This window comes from Ammospiza caudacuta, chromosome 6 (assembly GCF_027887145.1).
Source record: "Ammospiza caudacuta isolate bAmmCau1 chromosome 6, bAmmCau1.pri, whole genome shotgun sequence".
Lineage (NCBI taxonomy): Eukaryota > Metazoa > Chordata > Aves > Passeriformes > Passerellidae > Ammospiza > Ammospiza caudacuta.
Genome location: NC_080598.1, coordinates 50,348,907 through 50,375,038, shown reverse-complemented (window position 1 = coordinate 50,375,038; position 26,132 = coordinate 50,348,907). Strand labels below are relative to the sequence as shown.

General features: G+C 42.1%; 1 protein-coding gene across 2 annotated transcripts in view; it reads left to right on the top strand.

Annotated features, from left to right (window-relative positions):
- ITPK1 (inositol-tetrakisphosphate 1-kinase) overlaps positions 1 to 26,132 on the top strand; it is a 151,227-nt gene that overhangs the window by 70,097 nt on the left and 54,998 nt on the right. For both annotated transcript variants that reach the window (XM_058807929.1, XM_058807928.1), the window contains 2 exons: positions 15,712 to 15,837; positions 23,530 to 23,647. In XM_058807929.1, the coding sequence (XP_058663912.1) occupies positions 15,712 to 15,837; positions 23,530 to 23,647 (244 nt within the window). The remainder of the gene's footprint in view (positions 1 to 15,711; positions 15,838 to 23,529; positions 23,648 to 26,132) is intronic.

The following is a 26,132-nucleotide window of genomic DNA, read 5'->3' as shown; positions in this document are numbered from 1 at the left end:
TTACCAGCTCCTGCTGGGAAATAGTTTTTTCACTCAGCTGTGATGTGCAGAGTGAGCTTAATGTGCAGGAACTCTTTTTGCCAGTTGTGTGGGGTTTTTAAGTCAGCTTTTCAGTTCCAGTGGGTTGAGCAAGTACAGTAAGTCAGGTGATGCAAAGGGGGAAGATTTGGCTCTGTTTTTCAGCACGGTCCATTAAAAGCCTCATTACATAGAAGTTTTCCCTGAAGTTTTGTGAAGATGATTCTTATGTGACTAATGCCCTAAATGAAAATGGAAACTTTGTCCACATCTTTTGTTGTCAGTAAGGAAAGGGCTTTTCATTGGAAATACAGATTTATCCTGAAAGTTTCAAGTGTGCTTGTGTCCAAGAGGTTTAAATATGTTTTCCTTAGGCTAAGAGCAAAGAGCAAACACTCAGGAAGTTTGTGGAAGGGGTTTTGCCAGCAAACAGGCCCTTTTTGCCAATTGGATGGGAAAAGTTCTGGGTATAAAAGCCATGCCAGCCATGATGTGTGATTTTAGTTTTTTCTGCTCAGAGAACATGAAGCTGACTGGTTATGGTGAGGTGCTTGGCTCCCAAGTGGAACAAAGGAAAGAGTTTGTGTTCATGTCATAGTTTTAAGGACTAATGTCGGATACTACTTCTGATTATCAGGTGATGTCACTGAAATGCAATGTAGGGTTTCAAGCCCCCTTTTCACCCTGAAATGTAGGCTTTTAAATACTCTAATGGTGACAAATGACTACAGGGAAATGTGCAGAAGCTCATAAGTTCTTGGTTTCTGAAGATTGTTCAGAGTGGCAGTGTGGTGGTTTCTTCTCTGCCATGTCCTAAGTGAAAGTTAACTAGTTAGAAGCTAAGGGGAGGAAGATCATGTGTATGTAGATCTTCTCCAACAAGGGCTTTTAGAAAAGTAGGAATATATATGTAAAAGAAAATATATAAATGTCTTTACCATCTATAAATGTGTATATTATACTTACCTTTTTTTTGAGAAAAACATTTGTCAATGGTCAAGGCTCTAAGTTCAGCTGGGATGCCTCTGTGCATGTTGTTCTGCCCTTAGAATTTCAGAGTGTCCTTGCTCAAAGGAGCAGTGTCACACCCATACCCTTGCTTCTCTAAATCTAGATGTGGTCGAGCTGGTAGATGGAGTCAAATAGACCTTTGGGGAAAAGGCAGAAGATTCCTGAGCATTTGGCTATTTATGTCACTCCAGCAAAGCAGGAATTGGAAAAAGAGATATGAAGTCCAGCAGTGGCAGAGCTGTGTATAGGTTTATGGCAAGCTTTTCTGCAGTGGAAGCAGCAGGATGCAGGAAAATGCTAAGGCACTGATTGGATTTTTGAAGTAGGCTGTTGAAATTGGCTTTGTGGGTGAGTGAGAGGTAGGAGAGAATAAACTCAAGAATTTTGAAGATGAACAGGGGAGGACTTCCCTCTGATCCAAAAGAAGGGTGATGGGGTGAGAAATACAAGGAATCTGGAAGGTCTGAATTGCGAGAAGGAGAAAGTTTGAGAGAATTGATGATGACTTCTAAATAGCAGGCCCAGTAGTTTGGTGTTCACATTCACAGAGACTGATGTAAGAGGGGAGCTCAAAGAGCTAGCTGGGACAGGAGCAAAAGCAGAGGTTGAGCTAAGAGCCAAAGGTAGAAAAGCAAAACTAGAATTGTAAACTTGAGGTCCAGTTACAATGAAGAACACAGCTGAGAGGAGGAAGACCAAAGTGTCAGACTGAGGCTGCTGGGAACATCTGCTGCAGTGGGGTCTGGGGGCAGACGGGAGCTGGGACCAGCCCTCTGTGGCACTTGATAGAATGGGTTTGGCCCAGGTGAAAGCAGTGGAGAAGTGATGCCATGATGAAATTTGGAAAGAGTTTGGAGTTACCCTCATGCAAAAGATTGGAGAAGGAAAAGAAGCAAATGAAGCAGGATCTGTGCTATGTATGAGAAGCAGTGGAGGGCATCCTGACAGACAGCTGAGTGACAGTCAAGACAAGTGCCTGGAAATCAGAGCTCAGGCAGTGTGTGTGCAAACATGGTTGAAAACTAGGTTATAGCATGAGACCTTCTAGGAGTGTGTCTGGCACTCTCTATCCTAAGCTACACAGAGACAGTCTTTTCACACTCTAGCTGTGTCCTTGCATTTTAACTATTTTACCCCCTTCCCATCCTTGCCTGTTAAAATGAGTTTGAATAGTGAAGATGAGTTCTGGTGTCTGTGGAAGGCATACCAACATTTTCTTTGGATGTTTTACCTGTTGCTGTGACAGGAAGGCTTGACATTCCTGTAAACAGAGTTGAGTGAGGAATAAAAAATGCAATTTTAGCTCTTCTTTTTCTAGCTCATTTAATTACCCCAGCATTCACTGTCTTCCCTGAGCAGGAAGTAATTTTCCTGTTCAAACTGCAAAAAGGAAAAGAAAATGAGTAGTGAGGGGTGGATTATGTAATTTTAAAGACCCAACAGTCAGATGGTAGGCTTGTGAGACAAAATCTGAAACTGTTATTAACCAATTAAAATGAAGTTTGACCTACTTTTGTGTCACTGATGCTCCTGTAAATCAGGGCAGCCATCTCAAACAAGGTGTCTGCAGGATCCTTGCACATGTCCAGCATGGCCTGGCTGCCTTGCCACGGGCAGAGCTGCAGGTTCCTTCTCCATCTGGAGAGGATGGCTTGTCAGTCAAGTGCATGAGGGAAGGCACCAGAGTAGGGAGTGTGCCAGACCTGATTTACAGGTCAGTGACAAAGTGCTGCTTTGCCTGCTTCTTCCTGAGGGATGTTTCTGATAGTCCTTTTTTAATCTTGCCTCTGTGCTGCTCACTTAGTGCTCTGTTTATAAAGTGGAATGCAAGATTGAATAATCTGAAACCTGAGATTCTTTTGTTTGATCTCCATTGCTGTACCTCCTAGTTCTTTTGCTCCTCTGAGAATATTTAGGGAACTGCAGGAACAAACGTGTTCCTGGGTAGCAGATTTCAGTTTGTGCTGTACACCCCAGAATGCCCATTTATAGCATCAAATCAGTTGCAATTCCAGTGCAGCTACGGTATTTATGATTAAGGTAAGCTATTTCTTGCCAGAAGGTGGTTAACACTTAAAGAATCTGCATTGTTTATAAGGATCTGTGGCCATGGAATGCGTGGAAGAGATTTTCTGTGTTCTTGAGCCTGTAACTTAAAAAGTTTAATTGAATTATTAAGCCTTCTTTTCATTTTGATTTTCTACTTTTTGTCATGGATGCTTGAAGTGGGTGAAGCTGTTCAATAGGGCTCTCATTAGTGCCTTTTTCAGTAGTTTAACTCTTAAAAACCTCAGGTAAAATATCCTAATCCTAGTGAAACTGAGGTAATTTTTGTCATGTCATCATCATTTATATTTTGTATTTACTCAGTGTTGTTCTATTTCTGATTCTCCCTTGTGCATGATACTGCTAACTGATGGAGCCAGTTACACTGTGTGGATATTAAGGTCTATCAGTAATCTACTTACTGTGCTAAGACCACTACTAAAGATATTAAATAAAATGATCAGAAAACCAGTGCCTGAGGAATGCCACTAGCACAGGCTCTCTGGTTTGCCACTGCTGCTTTCAGCAGGCAAGCCATTGTCAGCTTCTCTTTTATTTAACCCTTCATTCACCTTCCTCTGCTCCTACAGGTTCTTGTCTTTTCTAGTTCCACCTGCCTGCATGCTTGACTGAGAAAGAAAAAAAAGAAAAAAAAAAGAAAATGCTTTGCTGCACTTTCTCTGTCTAGACAATCAGTGGTCATACAACCAATTAGATGGGTCTGGTCTGTCTTTTTGAGATTCATGTCACTTTTTACTGCCTTTTGTTATTTACACCTGAAGATCTGATTATTTTTCTGCATCTTCAAATGTACTGAAATGTTGTTATACTGCTAGGTCAGGTGAATAGTAAGTAGCCATCTTTTTTTCTCTCTTTTCCTGTTAGAGTTGCCTCTTTTTTTTTTCTTTTTTAATTGCTTGGAAGCACTGTATAAAGGATACAGTTATTCAGAACCCTTGTATCACCATAATCTCCTGTGTAATGTTTTGTTTAATTGAATTTTGTTTTCTAGAGATGGGGGAGGGGTGGTGGGTTTTTTTGTTTGTTTGTTTGTTTGGATTTTTTAAATTATACAGTATGGGAGAGACTCGGTTTCCCTTCACCTCAGCACATTAAACTCTGGTGAATCATCTGACTCCTGTGCCACTCCACTGGGCTCCTTCTGATTAGGCATATTTCAGGTGTGATTCCTCTTATTCTAGAACATGAAAGTAAGGCTAAATGAATTTGAAATGTCAAGGTGTTTATTCATTCCTCTCTGACTGCAGGAAAAAGCCTGAAATTATTGTAGTTATTGGCTCCTGTGAATCTCACTCCATTAGTTCTGGCTTTGGCTGCTGGTACCCATAGATGTATCTGGATCCATCTCTGGTCACCAACTTGCCTTGCCCCCATGACCAGCCTCCTTATTCTTGTTGAAAGCTGAAACCAAACATTTGTGTAAAAATTGTGGCTATTTCTATATTATCTTTGATATTAACCCTACACTTGCTACACAGAGATCCCATTTTTTCTTCTTTTTTGAGTACTCAAAAAATATGTTTTGCCCTTTGGCATGCTAGCAAAAAGTGCTAAGCATCCTTTATTATGAGTTCCTGGAGCTTTTCACAACTCAGCAGTCTTTACTAATTAGTTTTTTTATACATTTGCCATCCTGAAGTCATAAATCTGCTTGAATTGTATACTATTTTATCCTGTAATTTAAACTAACACAGCTTGATGTAGTATTCTTTGTATTACTAAATTTTATGTTAGTTTTCCTGCTTCTGAATAGCTGGGCTATAGCCTCAGAGGGATTGTCAGACAATCTCAGCACAGCAAAAGCAAGAACTTTTATCATTCTCATTTAAGAGGAATTTTACTTGAAATGTTCTGCCTGGGCTATTGGTCTCCATATGTGTTGGGCAGGTGCTGCATTGGGAGACTGTTCACCTGAGCAGGAAATAATTGTCTGGTGTGTGGCTGAGCCATGGACCACTTGTGAAGACTTCATCAGACATGGTAGAAAGTAAAAAGCAAATCTGTTTTGCAGTTGTTGCAAAACAAACTTTTGGCCATTAACTATTGATCACAACCTCTGTGCAGGGTGTTTGCTGATGCAATGAGTCAGACCAGATGAGGCTCCAGTTAGAGCACTGCCTGTGTCCCAGCCACCTTCTCCTGGCTTCATTTTCTGCTCCTTTCTCAGGTACCTTCTAGCAGTGCAGCACCAGTGAGGAATGATTGTAATCTCCACCTGTGCCCTTCTTCCTCCATTTGGGAAATGATGAGCTGTTTCACCTTTGCAGCTGTGTTCATTTCAGACCATTTCAAATGCCTTTAAATTCACCCTTGGAAGGGGTGGTTTCGTCCTGTTGTCTCACTGGGAGCAGTGGTTTCCTCTGAAGTAATGCTTTGTAATTGAAAGGCAACTTCATTCTTCCATAAATAATGCTTGCTGGAACAGAATGGAAGGGAATGCCACAGTCTCTTCAATCTCTTCATGATCTCTCTTCTGATTTCTGCTCATGCAGCATGGGGATATGATATAGGTCAGCCTAAGCATGGCCTTCTCTATGTTTAAGAGCAACCTTATTTGTTTTTATTTTCCCTTTAGGCTAAGTCTTCTAAAGCTTTTGTGTTTCTTCCCCATCTTATTCCAGTGTACTTCTCCCTCCTCCTCCTCCTCTGTCATTTGCAATTGCACAAGCATTGCTAGCGATCCAGTGGTCATGAGCAGCACTGTAAAAGTGTGTTTGGAAGAAGAGGGATTTTTTAAAAGAGAAGTATGTTTCAATTTTGGTTTGTTTTTCAGAAGGGATCCTAATTAGTTTAGGCAAGGGGTGAATAAAGAGCATAAAAACTTTCTACTTGGACAGCTATTGCTCCCTCCACATGTATTTAAATTTCCTAGTACACAATAAAGAGCAGATAAATTCAGCAAAGTGATGAGCAGACTGGTTTAAATGTACTTTGGGTGCTACCTACATTTCCTTACAACTTGGCCTCATCCAGAGTCTCTTGAGAAAGGGAAATCACCTAGAAATACAGCTCTCTGGGGGCTAGTAGCTAACAGAAATGAAGAGGGTTCTGGCAGCCTGGCTGTGCCAGATGGGAAGCTTTGTTGAAAGGAGAATCACAGCAGACATTGGCAATTTCATGGGAAGTACAGCTGCACACAGGATCTCTGACTGCTCTTGATGTTTGACAGGTGCTGCTGAAGAATTATCCAAAAGCTGAGCCTGATCTGTGTGGTGTAAGCCCAGAGCTGAGCTTTGTCAGCCCTTAGGATAAAGGGTAGTAGCCAGGCTTTCTGGGGGGTGTTTCTTAGTATCAGTTTTTCTATTTATCTAATCCCATGATCAAAAGGAAGGAAGTTAGGCAGTCCATGTTTGTGTGACTTCAAGAGAAACTTTCAGAGTATGCTTCCTTCATCTTAACATTCTCTGTATCCAGTAGTTGTTAAAAAACAAAAGTATTTGTAGTACTGTAAGGTCTTGATGTTTTGATTCCACGTATGGTGATATAGTTAAGGTTGAAAGCATTAGAGGAGTAAAGGTTCACCACTCTTGTGCCTCTCCCTCTGCTTATCTGTGCTGTACTGGCTGTAGTGCTGCAATATTTCTGTATTCTGGATTAGCTGGAGTGTTCTCCATGGATAGTGTCTCCATTCCACTCCTCCTCTGCTCTCCTGCAGGGCTGATTGAGCTATCAGCTCAATAACTGGGCTACAGCTGACCCAGCTCACTCAAAAAATGATTAAAATTCTGCCATGTAAAGTAAAAAGAAGGGTTTCTGGGTCTGATTTGCCCATTCCAGAAGCAAGCAAGAGATTCTGTGAACCATGTAGCAATTTTCCCATACCTTCCACTACTGAGATTTCCTCTACAGCATTTTAATCTGGTGCACTGAACATTGCTTTTTTGATAGTTCCAGGAGTTAAAGCAAGGCAGGTTATGCTGAGCTCATTCTTCTGTGTTCTTTTTCTATAACTTGCTTTCATTCTTTGGAGCACTAATCCTCCCATGTCACACATTTTCTGTTCAACTTTTCTCCTCTGCTAATCTGTGGATTTGTTCTGCTGCCCTTCTTAATCCACAGGAGCCTTTGTGACCTCAGGAGACACCCTTGGCAAGAGGCTTTTCTGGATTCGGGTAACATTGATTATTTCTCCTGCACTGCTGAAAATCAGCAATTGCCTTTCAAACCATCTCTGAGTAAGACTGAGCTGCTTAACCACTTGCCTACAAAAACCTGCTCCCTGCAGTCCAGTCCTAGTGAGACATGAGCTCTCAGTTTATTATCATGCTCAGAAACAGCCATTCCCACATCTTGGCAAGTTCTGGAAAGAACTTTCTGCAACTGCTGAGGTATTGTACAGGTCATAAACCAAGCTGTTAAACTTTAATTGGTAGAATTTATTTTTGTGTGTGTGTGTTGGGCTCTAAGTCTAAAACAAAGTTCTAGTAACAACGTTCCAGTCCTGAGTAAAATAGAAAGGCTGAAAATGGTTTCTGTGAAGAGCTTTAGCCATGGCCCAAAAACGGGATTTCTTGTCTTGCTTTTAAAGAAGCAAAGGGGCAAAACTTAGTGCTGACAGGAGGATGATGCTGAGTGGAAATATACCACTGACCCTCTATACCAGGGTGAGAGGAGTAAGGAGGGAGATCAGGGGAGCAGTGGGAGAGGTTTGAGTAACTGGGGTGCAGTAACTTATCCCAGTGTTACTGCACAGGCCAGAGCACTGCTGGCTCACTCTTGGCTTTTGTGGGAGGGGGCAGAGGAGGCTGGGGAGAGGTGATGCTCACCAAGGTCCTGGGGGATTGCATTACTTGGGACAAGCCTTGAATGTACAAGAACTGTCAGTTTGTGTAGTAGTTGGGGAAGTGATCCATAAATGGTGTCTATGTTAGTATATGTAGTGTAAAAAATCCTATGAGCTTCCTTTGCCTTCATTTAATCTAGAATACAGCTAGAAGTGAGAACTTCCCAGATGTTTCAGACATAGTGCCAAGCTTCCAGGGGAACAGCTATGTGCTACTCCTGAAAATGTGCAGCTTGCACATACTCTCTGGCAACTTGTGCCCAGCAGAATGCAAAGTAAACACAAGAATGCAAGAGAACACAAAGAAACCATCTCTTAAACCCAGAATCTTCTCTGGTGTTAAAGTTTCAGTACTTGGGAAAATGGAGACCCAGCTTCACAGGCTGTGTTGTGCTGCTCCTCACCTTTAGGCATGTCTTGATGCCTGGGATGTCACTGATATGTGCCTGAGAGTCTGCATGACCTATCACAGTGTGGGACATGCTTTCCTTCTCCTTTGGTGGTGCCATTGAACTGAGCTGGGCAGAGGAACAGCAGATAACCCCTAGTGCCTTGCAGTGGTAGAAGGGTAAGCTCATTTCAGAAAGACCAGGAGGAAGGTGCAGGGTATTTCCAAGGTGTTTCCTTCCTGCCTGGGGAGAGTTGCCCTGTCAGGGGGTGCCTGTGCTGCCCTCTCCTGTTGTCAGTGTGGGGGAGGTCTCCTCACCACAGCGGATTTCCTTCCTCAGATTGCCACTGCTGCAACAGGATGTGCAGGTTCATGCTGGGCAAGGGGGTGTGGAGAGACAAAGCAGCACCTCCTGGTGTTCTTTTTGCTCTTTATTTACAGCCTTTGTTTGCTCTTTGCAATGGGACAGAGCTGGGTTTGTTGCCTAGGGGAGTTCATGTTCCCCTTTGGTATCCTTTGGCCTCATGAGCAGCAGCAGCAAGTGCTGAATACTTTTGCACTATCTGGGCATGATGAAAGCCCAGATAATTTTTTTTTCTCAGAAAGAGAGATGAGGAGACAATCTCCTAAATATACAAATATTTATTTAGTTACAATACATGGATATTTTAGGAACTATGGGAACCTGCATACTGCTGAAAATGCCAGGTACCATAATGTCTTTCCTGGTTAGAAAATGTTTAGTATACTTTGTTACCTTCCATGCTTTGCCAAGGAGTCATTTGTGTCAGTTTTGTGCTGCATAGACCTCACAGCTGCTTTTTAAAGTGTATAGTCCCTGGAGGGACAGGGCAGGAGGGAACTGCTCCTGAAGGATTTAATTCATGAAAGAAGCATGTGCTGGTCTTATTCATTCTTATGGATTTCCCTTGGTTTGTCCCAAGAGCAGTCAGGTTTCTGTGCCATTCTGTTGCTGTGCACAAGTAGGTCTTACATGTATAGATGGACATGCACAACTGTTTTCCTGATTTCTACCAGGAAATTTTCCCACTTTCTTTCAAAAGTAAACACATTCTCACCTGTAATTTGAATATCATCTGTATTTTTTAGTTTTTACAGTGGGGTGAAACAGTGAATTTGACAGTATTGATTTTTGCTGCTTCCCTTCCCTCTCCAAAGTGCTTAAGGTATTTTTAGATGCTTTCTTCAAATTTTTTGGGAGAGAACAATGTCCACCAATAGATCAGCTGTCAGGGTTCAGCTTTGTGAAGATTTGCTTTCTCATCTGAGCTTGTGACTTTTTTTCATTATGACTTACCCAGCATTGATGCACAGCACAGGTAAACACTGGGGCTGGGGTTGAGAGAAGAATTTGAAAAGCTTTATTTTACAAGCCTTTTGATATAAATGTATGTGATGAAAATACAGGGTAGAAAATAGCCCCAGGAGTGGAAGATGAGGGTGAAAATCTTGAAGGTTTTCATGCAGTGGAGTTTAAGAAGCTGAATTAAGACTGAAATAAACACCACATGTCGTGGGACCAACAGAGCCTTACCTTGAGTATTTGAATAGCAGAATACAATAGATTTGTGTAGCAAATTGCATATACAAGAATAATTAAGGAGGAATTAAGGAACAAAGAAGTCAGGTCAGGCTGAAGTTGTATGTCCAGTCCACAGGGAGGAGAGTGGTTAGATTGCCACAAAGGGACTTTTGGGCTGTGACTGGTGAAATGTGTAGCAGAGAGCATTGACTGGTTGAACCAACCAGAAAGCTGAATGGATTCTTTCCCTTCTGTGGCATTTTATCAAGTTAATGTCTGATGATTTGATGCTGCCTATTGAGAAGGCTTAGATTTCTAGTTTACCTTCTGCCTTCATTTACCTCCTTTGGCTGAAAGTTTCATGAACATTTTCTACCTGCAGCATGACAGGCTGCTGTGAAGGGATGTGCACTCCTGTTCAAAGGATGCACATCCTAGAGCACCCCAGTCTTAGCAGCACATCAAATGAAAACATAGCAAGAACTTAGGGCAGCATCCTGGTGAGTGGAGTTTGGTAGTGGGTTGGAGAATGGGAGCAAAATGTTTGAAGAATAGCTGTATCGGTCCTAACTTTTAATGAAAATATAATAAGAGAAAAGTGAGGATAAACAGAAACATAGACTCTACATTGGTCAGGGATATAGCAGTGGATATTGCTATCTGGTTCAGATAAAAGAATATAAATAGAGGTTGGTATTAAAACTTCATTTCATATGAATGCTAATCCTAAAACTATTTTGGAAGAAGAGCTTTAAAAAAAAAAAATCAAAGTCACAAATCCTGATCAGACAGATTCTGAAATACAGCTGATTATACCATGGACTGGAAACACTGAATAAAACAAAAAATACACAACTATTTTTAATCTTTATTATAAATTATATTTTTTTTTTCCTAAATCCAGCATTTGTAGTTGTTTGGCTTGGTTTTTTTCCCTTGAGTGAACAAATCCAGATTTTCTCCACTTGGACATAATTTTATTTTTAAACACAGCTTCCAGAAATGCATTTGTGTGGGATTGCAGTTGGGACCAGTGGAGAGCCATGGCACTCTGCCAGGCACTCACCCTGTCCCTGCAATACAGATGGATTGCCAGGGTTCTGGAGAAAAACAACCCCAAAACTTTAAACAAATTATGTTTAATGGAAATAAACATTTTTTGCCCTTCTCTATAATGATTTGGATAATGTGCTGGCTGTGTGTTCCTGGAAGGACAGAGGAAGAGTGGAGGGGAGAGGAGGGCAGACAGAGCTCTGCGTGCCTGTAACTTGCTCTCCAGTGGGTTCTCTGGGAAGCCTGTGGGAGAGACTGTCATTTCTAAGCTTGGAGTGTTTTGTAATTTCCAGCCCATCCTTCTATTAAAAGGTGGGCAGGCTGGCTGCAGCCAGCTATGATAAAGGGCATTTATCTACTGCTTGGTTTCTTCCATATATGGATTTGAAAGACCTGGAAAGGCATACAGAACCATGTAATCATTTAGGTTGGATCAAGTCCAGCTGTTAACCCAGCACTGCCAAGTCCACCAATGAACCAGATCCCCAAGTGCCACGTTTACATGTCTTTTAAACATCTCCAGGGATGGTGACTCAGCCACTTCCTGGGGTAACCTGTTCTAATGATGGACTTCTTTCAGTGTATCCAATCTAAATATCCCCTAGTGCAATTTTAGGACACTTCCCCATGTCTTATTACTGTTACTTGGGAGAAGAGACCAACTTCCCCCTGGCTACAGCCTCCTTTCAGGTGATTGTAGAGAGCAATATGGTCCCTCCTTAGCCTCCTTTTCTCCAGGCTAAACACCCCCTCAGCCACTCCTCATCAGAAGCATGTTCTGGACCCTTCCCCAGCTCTGTTGCCCTTCTCTGGAAATGTTTCAACACCTCAGTGACTTTCTTGTCATGAGGGGCCCAGAGCTGAACACAGCATTCGAGGTGTGGCCTCACCAGTGCTGACAATCATGGGGACAATCCCTGCCCTGGTCCTGCTGGCCACACCATTGCTGGCACAGGCCAGGATGCCATTGGCCTTCCTGGCCCCCTGGGCACAGCTGGCTCGTGTTCAGCTGCTGTCAGAGGGCACCCCCAGCTCCTTTGGCACCAGGCAGCTTTGCAGCCCCTCTGTCCCCAGGCTGTCATGTTGTGTGGGGTTGTGAGTGACCCAAGGGGCAGGACCTGGCACTTGGCTTTGTTGACCTGATACAGCTGGGTCTCAGCCCATGGATCCAGCCTGTCCAGATCCCCCTGCAGAGCCTTTCTACCCTCCAGCAGATCAACACTCCTGCCCAGCTTGGTTTGAATTGCAAACTCACTGAGGGTTCACTTGATGCCCTTTTCCAGATCATTGCTAATGACATTGAGCAGCCCTGGCCCCAGGACTGAGCCCTGGTGAGCACCAGGTGTGACCAGCTGCCCTGCAGATTTATCTCCATTCTCCAGCACTCTCTGGGCCTGGCCATCCAGGCAGTTTTTTACCCAGAGACAGTGCACCCATCCATGTCAAATACATGCCTTGTATATTTACTGTGTACAGCATTGATGTTCCCTTCCATGTCATGCACCTGAGGTTTGCTGGGTTTTGGTGATAAGTGACAATGCCATTAAACCAATACCTGGTTGGGATTGGTTTTTTAACATAAAGAAGGGCAAGCAGAGTATGCTGCAGGCTAAAGCCTACCTCACAGAAGAAAAGGCACCATAGATATATCTCTGGTTTTTCAAGCTGGTGCTGATAAATCTTTTCTCTCACTTCTGTTGCTATGGTGTAGGTTCTTTGCAATAACAAACCTTTGGGTCACCATGTCAAATGCAGAGATCATTCAGAGAGACGCTGAAAGGGAAGGGAAGTAGGAGAGCTCAAATTCCAGCTGATGACAAACAATGAATCAGTGTTGGTCTCAGCAGAGGGCTATCAGAAATTTTGCACTTAGCTTTCACTGACTTCTTTTTGGGTTTGATACTCCCACTTTGAAAAGGCTTCTTTTTACCTTCTCAAATCATTTTTTCCTTCTACTTTTACTTTTTTTTCTTAGTGCATAAAAGGAAGGTGGATCTCTTCCAAATTCCACACAGCCCAGGAATATTTTCTTTCTACACCATGGCTCTAAACACAGAGAACTTATTCTTGCAAATGGTTTGATCATCCAATCCACACAATACTGGATCAAATTTTGAAGGTTTTTGTGGCTAAAATGTACCTGCTGTCCTTTTTGAGGCAATTGAAGTGGTCACTGAACTTCCTTCCAGAGAAGCTGCTTTATCATGCTGTCGTTTCTCACACTGCTTTACTGGTGAGGGGGAAGCAAAACAGTGTTAGGGGGAGCCTTTTAATGCTTTCCAGTGTGCAAAGTACCTGCATTTGGTTTTGTTCTCAAAATGTACCTGTTGTGTTTAGCTGGCACAACTATTGTGAAGAAGTTATCTTGCCCAGATGTCTTATGCTTGTGGAAAACACTGCGCTGGAAATGCCTGGATTTGCCTTGAAGGCTGAAAGGGAGGACTGTTCTTGTTTTCTGAATGTTTCCGTGCAGATTGAGCTGAAAGTTCAGGAAGAATGTAGAGGGGTAACCAATCTGAAATGCTTGCTTGCTTCTTACTGCTTTTCAAACTGCAAGTCCAGAAAATGGATTAATTCAGAATTTAGTACCTTGGCAACCGTGAACTTTCTGACCTAGTTAAATGGACTCTTTGTTTTGCTGTTTCCTTCCAGATGTGATAGGCAGATGGAAAAAAATCAGAAGCAGCAGTTTAGTCATCTGAGATTTCTTTTAAGGATATTAACTGATTTTTCTGGAACTTGCTTGAAGAAGTTGATTATCTCCTTCCTTGTTCTTTAGCCAAGCTGCAGTTCATTTCATTTTGCAGATACTTAGGCTGTCCCCTGGCCCTTGTGCTGCACTTCTTGTGAGAGTGAAAATATGTCAGGGCAGCCAGACCTCCTGTGGACTGCCTCACCTGGCCACAGCTTACCCATCCCTGAGCACCCACACTGTCTGTCCTGCTGGTCTCTTGGCTTGTAGGAGTGGCTGCCCACCTGTGAGCAGTGCCTCTATTTGTCTCCTTGGAAGTGAGACACACACTGTTTTCCAGCTGGATTGGAATCTGCATTAGGACTTCAGAGAGCCCTAACCCATAACTGTTAGTAGGAGCATACAGTAATGGGCAAGCAAGGATGGTTTCTGAGGGAGGAACTGGCAGTCTTTCAATTTGTTTTTGTGCCACAGGTACCTTCAGTTATTCTGCTCAGGGAAGCCTGGCCCAGATAAGAGTACCTACACAAGACAAGTAATTCAGCTCTGTGGGTCAGTTACATTAACAACTAGCAAATTATTATAAGGCTGATAGATCTCTGCTGGTTTGGTTTTCTTCATTTGATCCTGTCTTATAGCTTTACCTTCTTTAAGCACTCACTCCTTAATTCAAAGCAGGGCCATTTCTGTAGGGTGGGAAATTTTAGTAGGACAAAACTCAAGCTAATGAGACAGAAAACAGCATCAGCAGCAGCCCAGTACTCCTCTCCCTCCTGTGCCTCTCACACCCTTCTTCACCAGAGCTGAATAAAAAAGAAAGCAGCAATAGAAAGGATCATGCAGGTAAAATCAGATGCTAACTTTAGTAAGCACACATCCATCTTTCCTCTCAAAGATGTTCCTGGTTTGGCATTTACAAGGTTAAGTTGTCATTGATGCAGTAGGTCTCACAACTGGTTGAATTGACTCTCACAGCTTTTGTGCTGTGAGCAGCTTGTTGTGTTGAACATGAGCCAGTTCTGACTTACACTGAACTAATGTTAAATCTGGTGAGCAGCTTCATGGGATCATCAAGTCCTGTGAGCATCTTGGGGGGTCTGCAATGCATCATCTTCATCAAAGCAGATTTGGCATTTAGACTAACTTACTTAGGGCTTTGCCCAATCAGGTATTGAACATCTTGACAAATGGAGATCCTGCCACCTCTGTGGGACTCTGCTGCAACCACACTGCCCTTGTGGTTGGTTTTTGGTTTTTTGTTTTTTTTTTTTTTTGCCTGATTTAGTCATAATCTCCATAGTTTTGATTTATGTCCTGATAAATCCAAGCCCTCACAATAACACTGGCCGGCTCTCTTAGGATCCTTGCATGCATCTCATACAGGTCCAGTAAGCTTCTTTGCACTGATATTTCATCAAGAGAGAATTCCTCAATCCTTTTCCAGTGCAGGTGGCTCCTCTGCTCTTGAACCCTGTTTTGGTGCTGAGACCAAGCCCTCTAACACATTGCCACTGTTTTCATGCCTTCCTGTGCTGTGTGGAGCAGACTTTCTGCACACTCACCCCAAATCTTTGTCTCCTACCCAGCTAACTGCCAAAGTTGCTACTGGGAGTTGTCTGGGAGCTGCACTCCTCCTGGTAGCAGCTAAGTAGCTGTCTCAGTAGCAGATGAATTTCTGCAGATGCTGACTCACTTGCTTTTGTGTAACCTTTATTCCTCTCCTGGGTGCTGTTTTGTGCAATCCCAGTGGGCACAGAAGACCTTCCTTTTATTAGTGGTGTTACTCCTTGTTGGCTCATTCCTTTTGCATGTATGTGAATGTACCAGGAAGCTGTGTGAACGTGCCAGGAAACTGAGCTGAAGAGCCATATGTTGGTTTAGGGTGGAGAAGCACAGGGAGATGTTTGGATGAAGGGTACTTGCTGATGACTTCGCTGTTTTTCATGGAATTAGAGCTGCACTGCTGAGAAACAAGTGTGTGAGTAAAGTTTTTTGACATTCAGTGATGTGTAAATTCTCAGAGATTTGGATAACATACCAAAACAAAGGCATTGTGTAAAGTAAATGTTATCTGTGTGGCAGCAGCACCTTGGATGGTGGCAGGGACAAGAGCTTGGATCCCCCATATATTAATGAAATGCTTCTGTTTTTTTCAGCTTGACCTCACCAAACCCATTGAAGATCAGGGCCCTTTGGATGTGATCATACATAAACTGACAGATGTAATCCTTGAAGCAGACCAGAATGACAGCCAGTCACTGGAGTTGGTTCAGAGGTTCCAGGTAAGTAGTTCTTTCTGCATTTCAAGCAGGAGCATGATTTTGGTGCAGCAAATTCAGTCTGATTATAGTGCAGTTTGTAGGAGTTTGGTGAAAAGAGCTGTCTGGCACACTGTTGACTTGCTGCTGATAGCCCAGCAAAAGTGGTTTTGTCAGTTTAAAATGGACTTGCACCTTGGGAAGGTTTTGTTTTGTATCACTATGGTTAGTTAGAACTGGTTTCCCACCAAATGTTCTTATGTCATTTCAAGAGTATTAGTGCTGCTCACAAAGAGGAACATGTGTTTGCATCCCTCCATGACAGAAGCCACTGAATTAGTTTGGCCCAGCTCTGTCTAGTCTTCCTAGTTCCTGGAATGCTAATTTCTGCAACATCAGGATTACTGTGAGTGACTCTGTCCTCCATTGCTGAAAATCCTGTTATATTTTTTTTTCCCCTCAAGTTTACATTGAAGGTCAGAAATATGCAGGATGTGTGGTACAGAGAACTGTTTTCCCCAAGAAGTGTCTTAAAAGATTCTCTCCCAGTGCCTTCCAAACTTTTTTATTTTGGAAGACAGGATGAGATAGAGGGTAGGGCCCCTGTGAGCAGACATCTGAATAATATCCTCTCTCCAATAAAGTAAGGCCTTAAGCTTTTGCTTCTGTAGGAGACTGAGTTGTGCCACATCATTGGCATGCAGGAAGCTCCCACAGTAGTAAAACATAACCAGGAACCAGTGGTGCAGAGCACAGGCCCTTCTGTGTTGAATTACATGCCAAAATGTGTTTTTAGAGTTTACTCTCATGTAGTTTCATCTCCAGGGCAGAAACTATCTGCAAATTGCTGCCTGTGTCAGTCTGTCCTGTATTACTTTTAAGATATTGAAAATCATTAGAAATTAAGAGAAACATATTCCATAGGAAGAAGAAATTTTAAGAATACTTTATACTAAAGTGTGTGGTATAGGGTTGTTGTTTTGGGCTCCTAAAATCAATGAGTGACCTAGAAAATGAAAAATGTCCCCTTGCAAGAAAGTTGTTTGTATGAGTGAGGTGTTATATAAGCACTGTGGTATTTCTGGCACCTACACACAAGTGGAAATAGTGTGGTTCTCTTATTGTTGACTAAGTTGACTGAAAAAGTTGTGATGATCTTAACCAGACCAAACAGTGCAAAATTCATTATGCTTTTTTTTCCTGCTATTGAATATAAATGTGACAGCAAGATGATACCTGGCAGCAGTCTTACTGTTGGCTCCATAAAGCAGTCTTCCAGGAAGCAGAGAGCAGGGGATCCTTGACCACAGGAGGAGGAATGATCTGCCAGACTACATTTATGACCTTTTTAAGAATGACTTTTTTCAGATCTATGTTATAGAGGCCTTGACCATCTAATCTGCAAAGAACTGAGGAGGAAACTGACTTCATGTTTACATGACTCTGTGTCCCTGCTCTCTGGAGTCTGTGATGAGCCCTTGTAGGGTCTGGCAGAGAGTGCTAATAGAACAGGAAGCCTCTTGGCATGCCATTTTCTGACTGTTTTCAGTTGCCTTGGAAAAAAAATGACAGGAGAATGAAAATGGTATGGAGGAGTTGCCTGTTGACAGTGGCATTTTTAGCGCCAGAAAACCTTTAGGGCTGAGCTTTCTGAGGTCTTTGTGCTGGTTGGATGTGGTATGGAATGCAGTTTCTCAGGAGAATACTGGTGGGTGCAGCTGTTCTCCACTGCCCTGAAAATCAGTGATGAGTGCCTGGTGATCTCATCCAAAGCCAAAACAAAGACTGCATGCAACACCTAGTGTAGTGCACGAGATGAAAAGTGGAGAAATACTGTTATTTGCTTTTTAAGACACTAAAGTCCTTGTTTTGGGGGATGAGGATTATTTGTAGAGATGATGGTCAATCTCCCTTCCTACCCACTGTAACACAGGGCTGGACTGATTGAACACAGGTAATTAGTTAACTCTGAGAATTGGTTAAAGTCCTCAGTGGTTCCTTCTTGACCAGAGGTACATGGAGGAGGTCAGGTGAAGAGGCAGAGTCCCCAGGGTGCCTTTCACTTGCTGGTGCTACAGTTCTGCCTTCTTGGTAAGGAAGAAAACCAGCTACCCCAGTTCCTACTTTCTAGACAAAGTACATGGATTTGAAAACTGAGTATGTTTTGGCTCCTGTAAGACATTGGGGAATCTTTGTTAGTCTTTCATTAGAGCAAAATGCTCTCTGAGCAGCTCCCTGTCATAGCTGTACAGGGGCTTGAGTGGCTTCATTCATTGCAGCTTCATATTGCGTTCAAAATGATGGCTCCAGTGATGGAAAATCAATAGGGTTATTAATTTGTCTTTCAAAGCTTTTTCTGAGCAGGTTCTCTTTGCATTAGCTTACTTAAAAAGACAGATCAGACACAGTTTTTATGCCTAGTCTTTTGCTATCAGGTTGATGAAAATTTAAAATGTTTCCTCCCCTACTGACCTTCAATTCTTGACTCTCCCACTCTGGAGTTGCCCAGGATGGTCTCTTCTAATCTTGATTGAGAAGCTTTCTTAGAAGGGTTTGAGACTAAAAGGAAGGAAAATGAGGGAGATATTTTGGAAGGGAAGGAGGTAGGGGACTTCTCAGCTGAGACGAGGCAAGCAAAAAGGAAACTATTACGTCTTAGTAATTCTTTCCTAATTGGAGGGACAGGTTGATACAAAATTGAAATGGTGTATTTACACCTGAATTCACAGGCCAATTCCTGTGTTTTATGCATTTGAAAAATAATGATGTCTTAAATTATTGGAAGAGCCTTGTAAACAGCAAAATTAACAAAAAATTTGTCATTCAAGTGCTAGGGGTTCGGATAGCTTCCTGTGGGTAGGATTTGCAAGATGAAGGAGTAAAGGACTTCTGAAGGCTTCACAGGACAGCTGAATACACAGAAAGTTTCTTTGATATATACAGAGAATAGAGATGTAACAGAGAAGATAATTTCCCCCTTCCCCTTGCCACACCCTTCTTTCCTCCTAACTGCTGCAGAAATATTTTAGATTTAGAGACAAACAATTTCAAGGTGAGCATTTATTGAAGACCCAATACACCTTCACCTTTCCTTTTGGAAGGAGGTGTTCTTGAAAAGAGACCATCACAGCCTAAGACAACTAAAAGGAGCTTTTAAATCTAAATCTGATTCAAATGCTTTAGACCAGCTTGTGTTTACATATCTTTCTCCCTTGGAAAATGTTGACATGTTTTTACAAGCAGTCATTGTCATGTTTCTGTATGTGGGAAAACACAAATCCAAATGACATTATTGTTTCTTTTTCTTACTTGTTTTCTTCTGGAATATTTTTAATGGAACTTTGTTTGATATTAAACAAAACATTATGTAAGTTTTATTACTTAGTAATAAAAGCAAGTCAACGAATCAGTGAGTATCTTATCATCTAATGACCTATTATTTGCAGTAGATACTATATCAACTTTCTGTTAAAATATTAAAATCATTAGCTACCTTTTGGGGTAAAATGACAAGCAGCTCTATCCTCATCTATACACAGGCTTCTCAAGGAAAGTATTTTTTTTTAATCGCTGGATTATATCCAGAGGTATTTAATTGGGAACATGAAATATTTGGTCTCTTTCTGATTTCAAGTTTCATTGTTGGCCTTCTGCCAGTAATGGGGCTGGTACAAAGCATGACTTAACACCAGGCCTGGAATACAAACAAAGGAGCATCTGCTAAAATTCCTTGTTTGTTCTTGTTTGCTTTTATTATGTCAAAGATTAGAAAGAGGAAAATATAGATGTTGTCTGGGTCAAGCTGAACTGCAGCCCAAGGACAGATCCTTTTCAATCTATTGTTGGAAAGCCTAAATATCTTCCACACTGTTGCCTGGGTGGTTGGAATCTGCTGTTGGATATCAGTCTTCAGTAAATCCACCAAAGTAGAGAGCAGAGTTGTTTTGCAGGAAGGACGAGAGAAGACTTGAAGGTTCAAAGTTGAAAGGTTGTGCTGTACTCTCTTGGCTTCAGTGTTTCTCTTTTCCTTCTTCAACTGCTTCATTTTCAAGTTCATGTCTATAGTAGCTCATCTGCTTTCAAAATAATTAGGCAGAAACCCGACATGTTTGTGCAGATCTGTATTTCTGGTAGTGGAGCCACTCTGTGCTGTGGGAAGAGTGCTATTACTTGGGCTACATCAAGAGTTCTCCAGTCTCTCAGGTGATCTTCACAGGTCACTTAGTGGTGCTGCAGTTCTGCCTTCTTGGTAAGAGAGAAAACCAAACTACCTCAGTTCCTGCCTTCTAGATAAAGTATATGGCTTTGAAAACTGAGTATGTTTGTAGTACATGATGTGTGCAGCAGTTTCTAGTAAAGAATCAAAGTTTATGAAAGATTTCAAATCAGCTACCATAATTGTTCCTGTGAAACTAACAAAATTGACTTTTCTTATTGTAATTTCCTGTTGGTGTAAGATTCAGATCTTTTAATTACTTAAAGTAGTTTTCTGTGCATGGGTATTGAAACTTTCTTTTGCTTGTGTTGGTGATGTACTGGTGAGAGGTGTGGGAGACTGGGAAAGTGCTGGCAGCCTAAAGGCCCAAGGGGAAGCTGGAAGCCCCTGCACAGCTTCAGCAGTTCATCTCTAGCTGTGTTCAAACAGAAAGGATGCATACAAATACACTGACCTTGTTCTGCATTGAGAGTCTCTTTGAAAAGAGGCTGTTTCTGGATTCAGTTAAAAGGAGAGATGTGTGGCTGTCCCCAGATGAGCTCTAGGAGACACTTCAAGTTTGAGGTCTTGCCTTAGATGACACAGATCTTCACTGCTCTTTTGCTGTTCCTGTGCTTTTTGGCAGTCCAACTTCCTAGGCCTGGAAATGGAGAAGAGTTGGAGAATAGTACCTGACATAGATTTAATGCTGAGAAATTTCATTGTTTTGTAAAGAAAGCTGATCTGCTCAAAAGCCTTTGGTGTGTGTTTGAAGGGGCTGTTGCCTTGTATTCGTGCAGTTCTTCTTGACATTAGAGTAATTTGTTAAAGTTCTTCAGACTCTAAATGGCTTTTGGAAAACAGCTCCCATCTCCCTCATCTTCATCAGTTATTTCTTGTTGGCCTTACAGAGCTTTTTGGAGGCTCCTTAAGGCAACAGGATGAGAAATAAGTCACTGGAAAGTCAACTTAGATGCTCATCTCTCTTGACATGTTGACTGGTGTAGAATGGCCTTGAGCTTGTTCCTTATTCCTGGTAAACTTTGTTATGCTCTGGCAAGCTTAGTGCTTGGATGATCTTTAAGTCTGGTTTAGGGCTATTACCATTAGAAATAAAGCACTGTGAGGTCCCCTTGCAGAAAGCATAAAAAAGACAGGCTCCCTCTGGAAATAATTAGAGTAACATGAGCCAAATTAACAAGTAGAATACATAAGTCCTGGGGAAGCAAGGATAGTTCTCAATGATGATGAGAATGAGGAAGATTCAGGAAGGTACGCAAGGAGCTGAGAGACAGAAAAATCATTCCATCTGGGGAGGGCAGTAAAGGCAAGAGTCCACAGGCAGGAGGAATGTATATGGAAGGGGAAGGATCAGTACATGCACAGGAGGGGCTGGGCCAGGATGGAAGTTCAGGGAGCTTGAAGTCAAGGTGGAATCAGAGACTGGTCAAGGCAGACAGGTGGTCACCACAGTGTAAAAGGAAGAGCTCGTACACACATCAGGGGGTTTGCTGTCAGAGCTCTGCTGAGGCCACCTTTCAGAGCTGTGACATGTTAGTCTGGGCGCTGTGCTTGCCTCCTCCCCCATCAGCGTATGGGCTCTCTGTAAGGAGCTCATCCTCTCAGTGTGCTGGGAAAGACAGCGTGGTAACTCCCTGTCTTTTAAATGGAGGCACAGAGGGACTAAAAGCTGCCTTGTTACACTCTGGAGATGTTGAGATACTCAAGTTCAGTTTCACTATCAGCAAATTCAAGCTAATGCCCTATCACTGGATCATGCTAGCTCCACAGGGTGTTTTAGCTGCTGCATAAAAGGGCACGTATGCATAGACATGTGTGGGTGTTTAAGAGGCATTAGGTAATAAGATACTCTAGCTCTGAAAAGAATAAAAAAATCTCATCTGTATTTGAAAGCTGATTGCTCTGCTTTAGACTCTGGAAGTTCTAATAGACAGAAGACTGATGAAAACTGCATGTTCTGGGGTTTAGTGGCTGGAAATGAACCCACCTTCTGCTCCACTGAGCTGATGAGGCTTTTCATCCAGGCTGTATTGCAAGGGTGAGACAGCAGCTAGGTTTGGCAGTCCTGATGACCAGCTGTGTGAAAGGCTGTCCCTTCCTTTTCCCATGAGGCAGCAAGGTTGAACATGTCTTTGGGGAGTTCATTCTTTGTGTTCTGCAGGGATTACTAAATATGTCAGACACAAGTATTGCCACTGAGGGGTGCCTTGTGCCCTGTGAAGGAAAGCTGCTTGTGTCTTGGGGGTGGTGCAGTAGGTCCATTAGACCCCAATGCTGGATCCTCTCAGCCTCAAATGAATAATCTCCTTTCAGCAGCCATCAGTTCAGACTATGTAGTCACCAGGAAGCAACAGGTTCTGCATCCCCAGGTAGTATCTGGAACAAAATCACTTTCTGGGAATAGATTATGCCATTCTTTTCTCTCCAGCAAAGTGCATCTCCTGAGGCCATCTCATCATACTCTGAGTATCTTTTGTAGTATGTTTTCTTCTTGGAAAAATCAATTTAAATGAAGTAGAACTTCATGGAAGTCTATTAATTGTAGGAGCTTTTGCATTAATGGGTTTAAAGAAGTAAGTGGAAACATTAGGATGGCTTTGGGAGGTTGGGTGAAACAAAGAGAGACGCTAACTTTGGATATATTTGTCTGATTTTGAGTAGAGTAAGATAGATGTGTTTCCCACTGAGTTTATAGAGCCAGGTTGATGATGAAGGAATTCAGCTTCTAAGAAACAGAAGGGAGTTTTGTTGGGTTTGAAAGGCTGATACCTGGCAGCTGTGTCTGTGTTTCTGGCCAAGATGCAGTAGTGCAGTCATGACCTCAGTGAACAGGGAATTGAGTTCCCAAGCTGAAGATCCATGAGGTCCTTAACATTACTTTGATCTTGTAGTCAGAAAAGGAGAGTATGAGCATAGAGAAGTAGCAAGCAATGAAGATACAGTGAAGCAGCAATCTCTTCAGCTCTGCCAAAAATAATTTCGGCCCTTATCATTCAGCCCTTAACACTGTCTTCAGCCCAGCTAGAAGACAGCAATAAAAACAACATAAAAGAACACAGATGTATTTCTGAGCCTAGTTCAAATAGTTGTGATGTTCACATGCAGTAATTGAATGCAAGGCTGACCCCAAGATAGCTGTGTGCCATCTCTCTTCTCCTAATGGCTTTTCTCAGTCTTGCTGTCAGTTCTTACTGTGGCACTTTGCCACTGGCTCCCTTGTGAGCTAATGTGGTTGCAGGAGAGGTTTTGCTCCTGATGGAGTCTAGAGGAGGAATTTGCCATCTAAACCAGTTAGCTGTCATGTTTGTGTTTGATTCAAGTGTCAGTGTTTTGACTGTCTGGGGACTTTTTGTGTTGCCAAAGTCCATTTGGCTCCCCTTGAAGAGAAGCTGGATTTTTAACGTTATATATTCTCTTCCCCATTATTTTCTCTTGTCATTATTTTTCTACTCTCTTCAGCCCACCTAATGCCATTTTTCCCCCTGTATATTGTTTTGCAGGAGTACATTGATGCTCATCCAGAGACCATTATCCTAGACCCTCTCCCGGCCATCCGTACACTCCTGGATCGATCCAAGTCGTATGAGCTCATCCGGCGAATAGAGGCATATATGCAAGGTAGGCCAATATCTGTGCTCCTGGAGGCTCTTGTTGTGACTAGGGAAGAAAATAGCTTCCTTCTGGAGGCTGGATGTGAAGTTTGAAGTAGTGGTTTTGTGCCCTTTGCATTGTCTCTCCATGGGAGCACAAACACTGAAGCATTCCTGTGTCACAGGATTGCCCTCTGGAATACTGTGCTCTTCTTTTTCCATATACACGAAGGAGGTTTGTAACTGATTAAAAATACGATGTGGATTTAATGGGGAGCATATTTACTCTCAGAAATCTTCTGGAAAACATTGTCTTCTTGTTGTCTGCTGGTAAATTGAAATGACTGTACAAACTCAGCAGCTTGTAGTAAGAATCCTGAGGCCTGAAACTGAGGGAGAAAGAAAAATTGGTTTTGGAAAGGATCAAAAGAAATTAAAGTGTAACTAGGGTTAAGATCTTTGAGAAGTACTGGAAGCCTATTGCACAAGCTAATTGTTGGAGGAACATAAATGCATGGCTGGTGCTGGCTTGTTACCTGACATAAACTATTGCCCTTAACTGGTATCATTTGAGTTGTATTCTATGTTAGGAGTCATGCCTTTTCAACCTGAATAGTTCTGTTACCTTCTCATTTTAACCATTGCAGCTGTTGGGTTAAGTTAGTCTTTCATTCCCATTTTACTTCTGCTGCTGTCATGTTCTTGAAACATTTATTGGCTTTTGAATTTAAATCTAGAATAGCTGTGAAGTAACTCTTTCATATGTTAGATGACTGTAATGGGGGAAATCGCATTTCTGAACTATTTTCTAATGGGATGTTATTGGAAATGCCATTGAGATTGTAGGTAAGAAGCTCAGCAATTTGTATTTTTATAGTTGTGGATTTATGGACATATTATTTGCATATAAACTGCCTGGCCATACTGGCACCATTCTTATGTAGAAATAAGATTAATAATTCACAGCACTCCCTCTTGTCTTTTGGAATCTCTTAGGGAGAAAATCCTCAGTTAGTTCAGAATGATTTTGTTTTGGAGTAGCTGTTGCGGTTTGTGAGTGGGAGAAAGGTGCTGAGGGAAACCTGTGCAGTGAGGGAGTGACTGGAATTTTGTTCTAACAGCAGAGAGATTCAGTAGAGTTTGGTTTTTTTCTTCTTTTCCTTAAATTGCTATCAGTACTGTTGTCATCCCTGTGAGAACAATATGTTTGGGAGGATATCCAGTTTTTGAAAGTAGTTTGTCTTCCGCATATTTCAGCCTGCTTTGGTCGAACTGATGAGAAAAATAAATAAGTCCTTAAGGAGGAAAAAGAAAAAGGAAATTTGAATTCAGGTAAAACTGACAATTCAAAAAGAAGCTGTTAACAAAGTTGAGGAATGAAGTAAGGAATGGCCTAAGCTGTTGTCACTGGCTGCTGCAGTGTTTGGTAACCATTATTTCCCCTGACCCTCTGTCCCCCTACCCCCAGCACTTTCCTCCCCAGTCCTATTTCTGGCTCATAATCAGAAATATCATGACCAAGACCTTGAACCAACTCTGCATTTAGCAAGGGAAATCCCAGGAGAGATGAATAATTGTCTAACGTCTTGTTCTGGCCTAAGTAGATCAGCCTCTGTATTCCTGCACATGATGATCTGCAGTAAGAGAAAAGTTACACCCCTCTAGGCAGTGCTGTGGGTTTTTTTCCCCTTCCTTGTTTTCATCTGCTAAGTTATGTTTTCTCTGTTGCAGCTACCATCTCATATCCCAAGGCCTTGAGCATTTAGAAAACCCAGACAAGAAGCAGTACATCTGTTAATAGCATGAACTCTTAGGAGCCACATCTTTATCGTTCTGGAATTTCATTATGGAAGTAACTGCTAAGAAAATAATATCCTAGTCTGTAGCTGTAACTAGAGAGCCTTTTTTATCACAGGATACAAAATTAATGTGATGGGTTAAGTTCACTGCAAGGGATTGTCTCTTCTGAAGGAGTGCTGTAAATTCAGGAGGGTTGAGTTTATATGCAAGGAGAAGCCTTCTGCTATTCAAAGTCTTTCAAAAGAAAATTCAGTTTTTATTTACAGATCAGTGTTGGATTTCAGTGATTATTGCCTCTATTTCAATTATGTTTTTAAGTAACTATAAATGAAGTATAGTCTTTATTTGTGATCCTCAGTTTACACTGAAGATTTATTTTAACTCTGTAGACCTTAGGACAACTAAAGATTTGCACCAGTTAAAGAGAGGGTCACTATGTGCTATGCTGAGGTGACTGCATTCTGCAGCAGTAGGGCCCCATGGTCTATAAACAGTTTAATTTTAACTCTAATTATTTTTCAGATGTCCAAGTCACTGTCCTTTTGCCAGAGAATTCTCCATGCTTCCTGAAAAAGGGAATCCCTACTTGAAATGTCTAGACTGGGTGTGTGGACATTGTTAGGCTTTCTGAAAGTCCTGTATCCTGCTCTTCATGGAGTCCAGTGTCTAAGTGATAAGTACTTTGATCCAGCCTCCTGGGAATGGTTGCTGGG